Here is a 13,603-nt window from a genome sequence, read left to right as displayed (position 1 = left end):
CCCCACCCGTGCCCCCTCAAAACAGCAACATGTGGCAGCTATGTTGTGCCAATGCAGTTGCTCCTGTGAGAGGGGGTGCCTATTTGTGCTGATCTCGTCCAGCAAGGATGGCCAGTGGTCCAGAAGGCTCCCCTTCCCCTCGCAGGTTGATCTCTTTAGTGTACCCATGGCAACTGACTTCCTGCAGATGGCCATCTTCAGGTCCCCCATGTGGTGTCAGACACTTCCCTGTGTCTGAGAGCACATCAATGGGCCCTTCCACAGTCCTGACACAGCCTTTCATCTTTGTGGCATTCATGAAGATGGCAGAGATTCCATTTAAGGTATTATGTGCCTTTGGTGGTGGTGTGTTTTTCCACCCAACTGCCCCAAATGAGTTGTTTCTATATGCACCCGCTTTTAAAGCAATGGTAGGAATCTGAAAGGCGGGGGCTTGATTTCAGACTCCCATCTAATGGGCGTTTTCACTTGCAGCCAAAATGGCTACCAAGAGCCTTCTTGGAGTAGGCCCCTCCTCCGATGCTTAATATATGTCTGCTTTTTTCACAGGGGTCTCCTCCAGTGGGATGCAGGGTCAACCCCAAAAAGCGCATCATCGTTTCCATCTTTTTAAGTGTGAAATATTTTTTTCGGGGAGTAGAAAACATTGAACATTCCCATTTCTGATACAGAACCCCTCCCAAACGTTATTATTGAAAGGATTTCCATATGTACTAGCTGGCGGGATCATTGCTGTGAGTGCGTTTTGGGGCACATCCACTCCACTTTGGCTGTCTGGCTGAGTTGCCCCTCAGTGCTGATCTCTGGGCACACTGGTGTTCAAGTCTATTATTGGTCAGTGACTTGAAAGCTTCCCTGCCCAAACTTCAGTCTTATGAAGTGGCCTTATTGTGCCACACAGAGCCGCACAAACCATATCACAGCCTCATGGTAATGGCCAAAGCATAGTGACATAACTTGAGAGAGGGGTCCCGGTTTGTCATTTCATACAGAATGACAGACATCTTGGCCTTCTCTCCCTAACTGCACCGTTTGGTCACACCCCCACAGTCATCTTTCATATCATACAAAGGGAAGTCAAGCTACATGTTCTCATTATAAAAAGCTAAATATGACTATAATTCAATAGCCTGTCTTCAACTATGGCGCCACACTGTCACTAGTTTTACTGTGCAAGTTTGATCACTCCTTTCCCCTGCCTTCTCTTACCAACATTAACCGTTGCACACAGTCAATACTTGACTATGTCACCCTTGGCTCAGGCTTGGCAGTGCCAAAATTAACATTCTGTAGATCAGCCTGGTTCACAACGGATAAGATACCAGGGCAAATGGTATCTCTCCAAACCTCGGCCCAACTGATCTGATGGTGGAGTAGCCCTGATCTTCCCTGAGTGGTTCCCTACTTCTCACATACCCACCCAGCCCTCCTCCTCCATTCATGTCTTGTCAGCAAAGTCATTGTCTCTCCGATCCTCTCCCTCACCCTTGCCACTAACTACATGCACCCTGGCCCTGTGTCTGTCTTCCCCTCAGAATGGGCTGACTTCACGCCCTCTTTTCTGACCTCTATCTCTAAACTCTGCTTCCTTGGAGACTTCAACATCCACCTTGACTCCACAGTTTCTGTCTTTTCTCTCTTCTGTGATCTCTGTACCCCTCTCTCCCTCACTAGCCCTACCCACTGTGCCAGACACACTCTTGGTGCCTTCATCCCTGCTGATCTTCTCCAAACCTCTCACTACCCCGCTCTCCTGGTCGAATCACTCTCTCATCTCCTCTCATCTGGGATCTCTCTGCCCCCTGACCGAGTCTTCACCAATGCTGCCAGCCTCCTTCAAGATCATGCGTCCGATGAAACGAGTGTCAGTTGCTGCGTTTGCCTCCAACTTCATCCCTCTTCCTTCCCATCTCTTGATTCTCCGACCAACTCTGTCCTTGCCAATCTTCATCTTGCTATCACCAACACTCTTGACATTCTTGCCTCTGTCATGAGGAGCCACCTGAAACCTGCCTCCAAGTGAAACATTTGGTATGGCTCTGACCTAGCCGCTCTGAAACGTAAGTGCAGAGTTGCTGAACGGAAGTGGCAGACCTCAGGCTCATCCCCTGACACACTGGCCTGCTGCTTACTACAAAGGCAATACCGTCTCTCTATCCATTCCAAGAAGAGAGCCCACTTCCAAGCTCTTATCTCTGAAGCCTCTAACACCATAGCTGAACTCTTCAGAAACCTGCAAGGAACTAGCCAATCCATCTGCAGTCTCCACCCTACCTCTTCCTTCTCATGCCCTCTGTTCTGCACTGGCCACCCATTTCACCTCAAACACTCAAGACATTCTGACCTCACTGTCTTCTTCACCCCCCCTCCATTCCTGCCCATGTCCCCTGCATCCTTAGGCCCCTCTTCCAACCACTCTCTCCTCCTTTTTACCAATCACAACTGAAGTATGATATGATAGGTTATTTATAACGCTCTTAATACCCAGAGGTTTCTAAGCGCGGACCCAGGGATCGAACCTGTGTTGCTCCGTGTCATCTTCTTTCCAAGTCGAGCACGCTGCCGACTGATGAGATCTCTAGAGTAGTCTGCTCTATGCAGGGTCGCGTCCAAGCAGGTGTCTCACTTTTCTTTTAACACCATTAAGGACATCTCCTCCCTCGCTCCGGCTCTTGCTGACTTCTACAGCCACTCCCTAGCAGCTGTCTCTTTCCCCTCTTCTCTCAAGCACTCCCTTGTACACCTCCTCCTAAAAAAGCCTTTAGCCAACCAATCATGTACGGCCAAATACTGCCCTATCTCTACCACACCCTTCATTGGGAAACTCCTGGAGAAGTTGGTCATCCCGTAACTGACCCAACACACTGAGCTCGTTGGTTGTTTACATGAGCATTAATCTGGATTCCGAGCATCCAGAGGCACGGAAACTGCTCTCCTGAACACCTGTGAAGAACTGCTTCCCCTGCTGTTCTCATTCTCCTTGACCTCTCTTCCGCCTTTAACACGGTCAACCATACTATCCCCGGTGCTTCTGGGCTCCTTCTGCTCCTTCACCACTCTCTCTGCATGTGGTGTTCCCCAGGGCTCTATCCTCTCGCCTTGAATTTTCAAAATGTACCTTTCACCTCTTGCTCACCTGATCTCTGCCTTCTCTCCTCATTTCCAGTATTATGCAGATGACACACAACTCTTCTTCAAGCTCCCCTCTTCCTCATCCTCTTCCCCTGCTATCATCCCTGACTGCTTGTCTGCTATTCACTCTTGGTGCACCTCTAATGACCTCTGTCTTAATGCCAGTAAGACCGAGATTCTTCCTATCGAGACAGCTGCTTCCTGTTTCCCTCCTGCACTCTGACTGTTCTCTATGGGCTGACCTCCCTCTCCTTCCCCTGAGGTCAGAAACCTTGGGGTCATCTTAAACTCCTCCCTTTCCTTTACTCCTCACATCTTGTACCTTGCCAAGAAGGCCAACTTTCAACTTCACCTCATTAGGGACATTCTCGCTTTCCTTACGTTCTCCCGAAGCTCAATGTCTCTAGAGCTCTGGTCGTCTACAGGCTAGACTACTGTAACTGCCTCTTCCTCAATCTGCCTCTCTCTTCACTCCTCCGTCCTCTTCAGCTAATCCAGAATAGGGCTGCGTGAGTGATCTTTGGCTTCAAGCCCTGGGACCGTATCTCTACAGCTCAAATATCTCTCCACTGTCACCCGGTTGCTGCAAGGATCAAATTCAAGACCCTTTGCATCATCCACAAGGCTGTCTGGGGCCTGGAACCATGCTACCTGTAACTCTCTCTCACTAAATACTCTCCGTCCAGATCTGTTCGATCCTCTCGCTCCAACTCCCTGCTGATCAACCGCTTCTCCAAGCAGAGAGCTTAGGGCAGATCTCTCTCCTCAGCTGCCTCCCTCCTATGGAACGCACTCCGTCTCTCTCTCTCCATCTTGAACCGGACAACCTCAAGTTCTGCAAAAACTCAAGACTTTTCTCTTCTCCGCCTTCTAACCATCCGCTATGTTGCTAAGATTGGCGACCTGGTCCCTCAAGAGTCCAATAGGGCCCTGGCCTTCTGCCCAATCGCCCAAGCACTCACCCCTGCACTGCCCTCTGGGCCCACACCCATCTGTTGGTGGTTTTTCTCCGCTCTGCACTTACCTGTTGGGCGGTAGACTGCTCTCTTTGCCTTTGCCATGCACTCACATGCTGCCTCTCCAATGGCACATCTGGCATTTCCTCTCCAAGGGGACCCTAATTAGCACTTACCACCATCCCACCTCCCCCTTCTTTCCTTTTTCTTTCACTGCACTTGCACGCTCTAAATGTCACCCGGCCTAGTAGGACTGCTTCAGTTTTCTATTCATTCATTGTCAATTGCTTTGTTTCTTTGCTCCCTTGTTCCCCTCGCTTGTGCCTTGAGGCGCTTTGAAACACTGTCTTGTTGAATAAGCCCTGTATAAATAGCCAATACATTTAAAAAAAGAAACCACCAAACTTACAAGATTGCCCGGGCACACTCTCAAGACCCTCATGCATCCATCATTACATTGGGCCTCATTACAGGTCCGGCAGTATCCCTGCCGGTGCTACCGGCGGGTTGCCGCTAGACCGTAACATTTTACCGGCACCTGACTTCCCAGTGCCACCGGCTCCTTATGAGTCCGGCGGCTCTGGGAAGTCAGGCGCCAGCTAATTGAGACTCTATGGGAGTGGGGACATGGAAGCAACCAGCACCGCTGCTAACAGTGCCGGTGTGTCCGTGGTGGGTCTGCCTACTGTGGGTGTTGCGCCCGGCAGGCAGACCTTTCGGGCACAGACTCAGAGTTTGCCGATCCGGAAACAAGGGTGCCTAGTTTACGGCTCCAGTTCATCTCTCCCTGCCCTTGTTTGTATCATTTATCTGGCCACCAGACTACAGGTGAGACGGCATTCCAAAACCAGCGAACATACAATGTCCGGGACAGTTATGTTGGTTCATCCTCTCGGCCACTGTCGAGGTTAAAAAACATTTATTTCCAGAAAATGAAAAAGGTCTGGGACGGCAATGAGGTGTTGATTGTTTTCCTGCAGTCTTCCTGTGTGATGTGGTGCTGCTGGCCTGCAAGTAGACCCATTTACAGCACACAAAGACACAGAAACAGCGCGCGGCAGGCTCTACCTAGTCACTGCCCACTGTCCCAAGCCGTGCCTGGCCATCTTCCACTGACCAGGACCCCAACCCGAGACCCTCAGAGTATTCCCGCACTTCCAGCTTCCCTCCCAGACCAGCAGGACCAGGTGCACAAGAAAGTGTTCATGACCATGGACGTCATTTAGGGTTCGCTCTTGCTACCCCTAAAAAAATGGCCAAACAAATGTATTTTTTTTTTTTTACATTGAGGCTTATGGGCTGTGGCCAGCAGCATGTGGCTCTTTGTTTCTGGAGTGGCTGGTTTTCTGATGGCTATAGCCAGTAAGATAGCTCGGTGGGTTGAGAGCTGACTGCTGCAATGTGTGTATGATCTGCAGGTTGCAGGATCGACTCCCAGCAAGGTCAACTAACCTTTTCATCCTGCTGAGGTTGATAAATGGGTACCAACACAGGTTGGGTGATATTGTATGTATATTTGTTCTATATGAAGCACTCAAGCGTAAGTGCTATATAATAGCACATCATTATCGTTTGGCCTTGGACATCTGCTTGCATTCACAGTGATAATATGGGCCTATACGCACTGACAATACATATGGTGATACATTCGTGTATGACATGTATATCACTTTACAGAGATATCGTAACCATAGTTTTCATAGTGTACTCAGAAACATTGCTTTGTTATACCACTTCCTGTTTTGTCGTGGGGTGAAAGGTTGTGTTCCATCACTTCCTGCGATGTCACTTTGGGGTGGGGTTAAATGACATCACTTCCTGTGATATCATCAGAGGTCAAGGGTCGTGTGGTGTCACTTCCGCTACCCCAGGCATTTTGGTGGAATGACGTCTCTGTTCATGACACTCTGGAAATTCGGAAAAGTAAGAAGGAGAAGGAGAGGTTCAGAAAAGGGGTAGAGAGCGGACAGTCTCTACATTCTGTCTTGGTACAAGACAGGAGCTACTGCTACACTGAAAGCCTCGAAAAAAGGGAGTGTGGGGAGGGGAGGATTGTACTTGAACTGGTTTGCTAATATCACCTCTCTCTCTCCCCCCTCTCTCTTCCTCTCTTCCATTTGCTGCCCTTTCGCTTTCTACTTTCCTTCCATCCTTTCAATCTTTCAATTCTTCTTCACTGCCAACCACCAACTTGCCATCTTTCCACTTTCTGGGTATGACTTTCAATGCCCCTCTTTCTTTGCCCCCCACACTCTTTACACATCTCTTTTTCTTTTTACCCCCTTTCTTTTCCTGTGCTATCTTTGCATCTTTTTCTCTCTTTCCCCTTCACTTTTCTCAATTTCTCTCTGATTCTACCTGTACCGCTGTCCACCCTCCACCCCACCTGACCCCTTTCCCTCTTCTCATGCCTTGGTTGCAGGTTCGATAACTATTCTGCCAATGTGATGGTCGACAGCAAACCGGTGAACCTGGGACTCTGGGATACAGCCGGACAGGAGGACTACGACCGACTGCGACCGCTCTCCTACCCTCAGACGGTGCGTTGCTTACTGGAAGTGGGGACCGGCACTGGTGGCCAATGCGAGGAACTGATATGGGGCAGCTTATCCTATTGGAGGAGGCGGTCTATAGGGCGCTGGTTGGCAGGCCAGTACCCTGGGTATACCTATGGGCCGACACTGAGCTCCATGTAAATAGAATATGGAGAAAATAAAAGAAGTGCTGTTCCATCATGGATCAACACTTTTCGTATTTACTCCTTACTATATGCCTGTACGGATATCGATATAGAATATGAAGCAAATAAAACGAGTGTCGTTCCTCCATAAAACAACACTTTTCTTATTTGCTCCATTTTGTATGTCCATATTGATATCGATACAGAGTTTGGTGCAAATAATGTTATTCCATCATGAAATAGCAACTTTTCTTATTTTACATGGAGCTCCAAACCAGACCTTCAGTGGTTTGCCTGGGGCAGGAAAAGCATAGGAGGGCAGGTAGAATAATAACATGAAACAAAGGAGAGAAATGTTGCAGCTCTAGTCTAGAGCATCAATGTCATGGAAGAAAAAGGTGAAGTTGGATGCATAGGTGGATAGATAAAAATGAGATACATGACTGAAGGATACGTGGATGAATGAAAGAAGAATGAATGGGTGGCTGGATAAATGGAAAATGGGTGAAGAGAGAGTGGATTGATGAGTTGATAAGGGGAGTATGGATGGTTGGTTTCAAGGAAAGGGAAGGGAATTGAATGGATGAAACAAAAAAGAGAAGGGATGGATGGATAAGGGTGGGTTGGTAGGGATGATGGATTGAAGTTCACATACATGGAATCGTTGGATGAATATATGGATAGGAGGAAAAGTAAAGGAGAAATAATTGATGGATGAATGGATTGTTTGCATTGTTTTTGTGTGCGGAAATTAGGCTTTTCCCCAGTATCTAGGAAAGTCAAATCTGAGTGTTCTTTTGCATTGTTTTTGTGTGTGAAAAATAGGCCTTTTCCTCTATCTGCGAACATCAAATTTGAGCTTCTTTGCATTGTTTTTGTGTGTGAAAAATAGGCGTTTTCCTCTATCTGGGAAAGTCAAATCTGAGTTTCTTTGCATTGTTTTTGTATGTCTAAATTGGGCCTTTCCCCCTATTTAGGAAAGTCAAATCTGGGTGTATTGCATTTGCTCTTGTTTTGTAAACTAGACTTCTCCCCCAATACTGCTAGCAAGGATCTCCTCCCTCTATCCAGATCACTCACTTCTAGGTGTCTTGTTTTTTATGTTGATGCTGTAACCCCAGCTTTCCCTTTCCTGGGCACTTGATTCTAGATTGTTGGTCTGGTTGTATTGTAGTACAGACTCGTGGACTGCAGTTCTCCCTCTCTCTCTCACCCCCTCTCTCTGTACCATCCCTCCATGGTGCGTTCAATCTCAATTATCTTCTCTAACTGCTACTCTATCACCTATCCTATCGCTCTTATGGAGTCTGGAAGGAAAAGGTTCAAGAAGGATCTCCCGGTCTCCAATCTAGGCCTGCCCATCGCTGATACCTATGTCAGCGCTACTACCAGGCAGACTGTCACCCACATCCTCTTTGTTGTTCCCTCTACAGACCTATTGACTCCCCATATGTTCTCCCATTTCTCTTCCTCTCCCATAAATGCTGGAATCTGTTGGGAAGCTCTCTTGGCATACTTCCTTTCCTCTGGGGCTATCATTAATGTCTAACTAAATGGCACTTTCATGGTCCAGGGCTCTCAGCCAAACCTCCTGCTTCTTGATAGGCATCTTCTGTCTCTCCTCAATGTCTTCCTTTCTCCTGCCACACCTCCTTCCGCCTCCCTTCTGGCCCCTCTGCCACCACCGACGGGTGTACCACATTCCTTGGAAGACCTTCAAAAGTAGCAACCAACACCACTTAGCTACTTTCAACTCCCGCTCTGCCGTCAAACACTCCTCTGACATCTGCCACCTCCTTGTGGAACTTGATCTCAACATCATCGCTCTTACTGAGATGGGGTTCACGGCCTGCTCTGTCACAAGTTCTGATACTCCTTTCTGAGGGCTACAAGATCCTCTCCAAGCCCAGACCTAACCTGTCCAGGAGCAGAGTTGCCCTGATCTTCCCTGAATGGGTCCCTGCTACTATCATACCCACTCAGTCCTACTCCTCCCTCGAATGCCCTGCCTGCTGGCTTGGTGTCTCTCCTATCCTCTTGCTGACTCTTGCCACCATCTAAGGGCCACCTGGCCCGGTCTCACTCTTCCTCTAAAACTGGTCTGACCTCACCTCTTCTCTCGTGGTCTCCAGCTCCAAACTTTTCCTCTTCAGAGACTTCCATATTCAGCTAGACTCCCCTGTTGTGGCCTCTGGACTTTTCCGCAAACTCTGGGACACTTTTTCCCTCACCATTCTTCCCTCTGGTCTGACGCACTCTGACAGACATACCATGTATGCTCTCATCTCCGCTGACATCCCCATCTCCAACCCTATCACTACTCCTCTCTCCTGGTTTAATCTCAACCTCCTGTCCTCTCACCTGTTCCTCCTATGTCCCCCGACTAAGCCTCACCCTCACTGCCAGACTCCTTCTTTGTCATTCAACCTTTGAATTGAGTAGCAGTTGGTGCTTTTGCCACCACCTCCACCCCCCCCTCACTGCTTCGTCAGGCTAGCACTCTGACACAGCCCTTACTAACCTCAACTCTCCATCTCCAACACTCTTGACATGCTTTCGCCTGTCATGAGGATCTGCATTAAGCCTACTTCCAAGTGCAACACTTGGTATGACTGCAACATGGCCTTTCTGAAACGCATGTACAGAGCTGCTAAGCAGAAGTGGAAGGCCTTCAGCACATCCTCTGACAGACTGGCCTGCTGCCTGCTCCAAAGGCAATACAGACTCTCCATCTGCCCAAAGAAGAGGGCCTACATTCAAGCCTGCATCTCTGGGGCCACCATCAACACGGCTGAACTTTTCTAATTCTGCAAGGAACTTGCCAATCCTACTTCAGTCTCCTTTTCACTTCTGCCTTCCAAGTCCCTGTGCACTGCACCCTCACTTTACCACTAAACCTCAGGACATACTGGCCTCACTATTCTCTACTCCACTTCCTACTCCCTCATGCGCTCGCTGGCCTCCCTTGCCCCCTCCTCCAACCCCCTTTCTCCTCTTTCTCTCCCATATCACCTGATGAGGTTACTAGACAAGTCCGCTCTTTGAAAGTCTTATCCAAACAGGTGCTCCCCTGCTCCTCTAGAACCATCAAGGATAACATTGTCTCCCTTGCTCCAGCCTTAGCTGATTTCTGCAATCACTCCTTTACCACTAGATACTTCTCCTCACTCTTCAAGCACCCACTTGTGCATCCTCTTCTCAAAAAGCATTCTACCGACCCTTCCTGTCCGGCTAACTACCGCCCTATCTCCATTAGCCCCTTCCTGGGCAAATTCTTGGAGAAGATGGCCATCTCCCAGCTTATCCAGCACACTGAATCTGCTGTTTGTCTCCACGACCACCAGTCTGGCTTCAGAGCAGTCAGAGGCACAGAAACTGTTCTCCTGAAACCAGTGAAGACTTTCTCTCTAATCTCAATTACAACTCTCCTTCCATTCTCATCCTTCTTGACCTTTCCTCCGCCTTTGAAATGGTCAATCATGCCATCCTTCTAAATCGACTCCATGATATCCTGGGCATAACGGACATGGCTCTGGGCTGGTTGACCTCCTTACAGTCTGACTGACCTTCCCTCCATCTGTCTCTCCACCTGCAGTGTCCCTCAGGGCTCTACCCTCTCACCTTGGCTTTTCAACATCTACCCACACAAAACTCCTGCGGTCAGTGACATTGCAGCTAGCCTGACTGCAGTCACACGACAGTGGGTGCAGCCAGGATGGTACATTACTAGAACTGATTGTATGGTCCGTGGTTTTGACGGACAGAGTAATTGCCCCTTGGCAGTAGTAGAGTTCAGTTGGTGAGGTGAAATGACCCAGCGTCGTGTAGCGATGAAAGATCCCTGTCCCATGTCTGTTTGGTAATGGTCTTGCTGACCCAAAGCTAGTTGCGGCAGCTACCAGATTAAGGGACAAAGATGCAGCCAGATTGGAAACTCTCAGAGCCTTAGGGCCTGGAGTGCTTCCAGAGCAGTGGTCTTCGATCTTTTTTGCCAAAATGCCAAATGGACAGTATGTACAAATGGCTATGAACTATTGCACGCTGTCACCACAACCTACTCCCAGTATAGTGCCTGGGCTTCCCCACCTGCTCCCATCACAGTTGCTGGGCTCCCTCATCCCACTCCTACCCAGTGCCTGGGCTATCCCCATCCCATCACAGACCCTGGGCTCTCCCCACCCTGCTCCCACCACTAGCCCAGTGCTCCCAGCCATCCTGCTCTGACCACAGTCCCTGGGCTCCCTGCTCCCCGTTCCCAACACAGTCTGAGGGCCAGTGGGAGCTGGTGAATTTTTTAAGTGGAGGGGCATAACTATTTCCCACAAAAATGCCATAGCAACCGAGCAGAGCGAGGAAGCCAGAACCAATAAATGGGGGTTCGTGGGGGGGGGGTTCTACCCATGATTCTTTTTTAAATAATGGGTTAAAATGCTGTATTTTAGAGCTTACTTTAAAAATGGGTAAAAAGCCAAACAGTTTGCAATTGGCACTGTGGGGCCAAGGGTGAAAGCATGGTATTTTTGACTGGACATCTATGATAGATATCCAGTAAAAAAAATACCATCCCTGTTCCCAAGGCTCCACAGTGCCTCAGAAGGAGAGCTGATTTTGGCAGATGGGTAGGGGTATTGTGCAACAAAGACATTACAAAAAAGGCCTTTGTTGTACAGCACTCCTTCCCCCCTCTACCCCCTACTCACCAAAATCAGCTCAACAGACCAAAACAAACACACACACACACACATTCACACAACAATCACTGTGTCATTCATACAAGCACCCATCACCATACACTCACTCATAACACAAGCATACACTCATCCATACACATATTTAAATAAAAAATAAATGAACATAAATGTACCTTCTGCAAGGGCCTGCGCATCAGTGCGGAAATCGCTCATGGTTGCTCTGTCCGTATATGAAAGGAGGCGCAGGAGCTCCCCCTCGCACATACAGACATGCGGTGCCCCAGCCAGAATTTCCAATGAGCTATGCAAGGCTGGCGAAGCAAACCCCCCACCTCCAGCGTTGCATGGCTCAGTGAGTATGCGCGGATGGGGAACTGAAATGTCAAAGGGAAACAGTGTTTCCCTTTGACAGTTCAGTCAGCTCAGGAGCACTCCCTCAGCTGGAAAAAACAGCGGAGGGAGTGCTCAGTGTTTCACTGGGCTGTCTCCCCAGGTCCTCCATAATGGGTGAGGGGGCCCCTGGGTGAATGCCCCCTCGCCCATTATGGATGAGCCACCAGCTAGTGTAGGCTAGTCAAAATGGGCCACTTTTTTGGCCAATATGGGCAAGTTTGATGAGTTACTTCACAATGCAGCTAGTAGTTTTGACCATTGTTGCTGAATAAATATTCTTTAAATATCATGATTTGCTTACATTTAAAAAAGAAAACCTCCCCTTGGGTAATATTCAAACAGGATGTGACTAAAGGAATGAATATCCATTTGCAACTGCGGGACACTTTTTCATTGGTGCCTGAGACCGTTTTATGGTTCAGGCCGGCCATGTGAGCCGCGCCTGCCCATTTCCTCCAATCTAAAAAAAACTGTTTGAAGACCTCTGTTCCAGAGGGATTATTGGAAGAACCAGCATGGCCGGTAACACCTGGTCCAGTTCCACAGACTGCTGAGTCGCCTACTCCTGAGGGAGAGGAGCCAGTAGCCACTGAAGACCCTACTTTGGCAGCAGGGGACTCAGTGACTTCAGATTTGCATGCACAGTGCAGGAACCGGAGGTGGAGGACCAGGTGTGTTCAGATCTGAAGGACTTGCTCAAGCTGAATGAGGTTGCATCAGCTGGGGGCCCAGAGCAGACTGCCTTCTTTAAAGCCAGGAAAGAGTGTCCCAGTCTGGCGGGCCTGCACAAGCAGGCAGAGGTGCAGACTAAGGGGTGAGGCCCCTGGACTGTTCAAAGTGTACTGGGAGGATATACTCTTGTACAGTGAGCCAAAAGACTCAGAGGGTGAGGGCACCAGAAGGCTGGTGATTCCCCAATGCCACAGAAAGTTACTTTTGGATTTGGCTCACCAAATTCCTTTAGCGGTGCACTTGGGAGTGACTGAGACATCAGACAGGTTGTCTTTGCACTTTTAGTGGCTGCGGTTTGGCCTAAAAGTTAAAGAATCGGTCTGGTCCTGTCCGACTTGTCAGGCTTCTGGAAAGTCAGGTGGTGCCAAAAAAGCCCCCTTACTTCCACTACCCATGGTTGGGTGGCCTTTAGAGAGAATAGGCATGGACATTGTGGGTCCTTTGGATCCCAAACCAGCTCAGAGTACAGATACATCTTGGTGGTGGTAGACCATGCAACAAGCTACCCTGAGGCTGTCCTTCTGAGGCGCATCAAAGACCCTGGGGTTGCAAAGGCTCTGATTGGGATATTCTCCCATGTTCGTTTTCCCAAGGAAGTCGTTTCCAGCAGGGGATCAAACTTCATATCAGCATGTTTGAAGTATATGTGGGAAGAGTGTGGAGTAACCTGGTGTTTCTCTATATCAGCCACAAACAAACATGCTTGTTGAGTGGTTCAACAGGCCCTGGAAGTCATGATACGTGGCTTGGAAGAGAATCCGAGGAGAAAATGGATATTCTCCTGCCATGCCTACTGTTCACCTACAGGGAGGTGCCACATAACAGAGTAGGGTTTAGCCCATTTGAGCCTCTGTTTCGTTACCCTGTACATGGTTCCCTCAGTCTAGTGAAAGAGGGATGGGACGGCAAACCCTCATCCCGTATGTGCGATGGGGTGGACTATGTAGTTATCCTTTTGTCTAGAATGACAAAGTACATGGAACAGTCGATGAAAAACTTAAAGGCCAATCATGAGATGA

At 48.9% G+C, this 13,603-nt stretch overlaps 1 protein-coding gene across 1 annotated transcript in view; it reads left to right on the top strand.

Annotated features, from left to right (window-relative positions):
• LOC138582072 (ras-related C3 botulinum toxin substrate 2) overlaps positions 1-13,603 on the top strand; it is a 215,088-nt gene that overhangs the window by 77,153 nt on the left and 124,332 nt on the right. Inside the window, exon 3 of the mRNA XM_069653020.1 lies at positions 6,511-6,628. Within this exon, the coding sequence (XP_069509121.1) occupies positions 6,511-6,628 (118 nt within the window). The remainder of the gene's footprint in view (positions 1-6,510; positions 6,629-13,603) is intronic.

The sequence above is a fragment of the Ambystoma mexicanum genome, chromosome 3q, assembly GCF_040938575.1.
Source record: "Ambystoma mexicanum isolate Mex_15411 chromosome 3q, UKY_AmexF1_1, whole genome shotgun sequence".
In the NCBI taxonomy this organism is placed as follows: domain Eukaryota; kingdom Metazoa; phylum Chordata; class Amphibia; order Caudata; family Ambystomatidae; genus Ambystoma; species Ambystoma mexicanum.
This window is presented reverse-complemented; position numbering and strand designations above follow the sequence as displayed.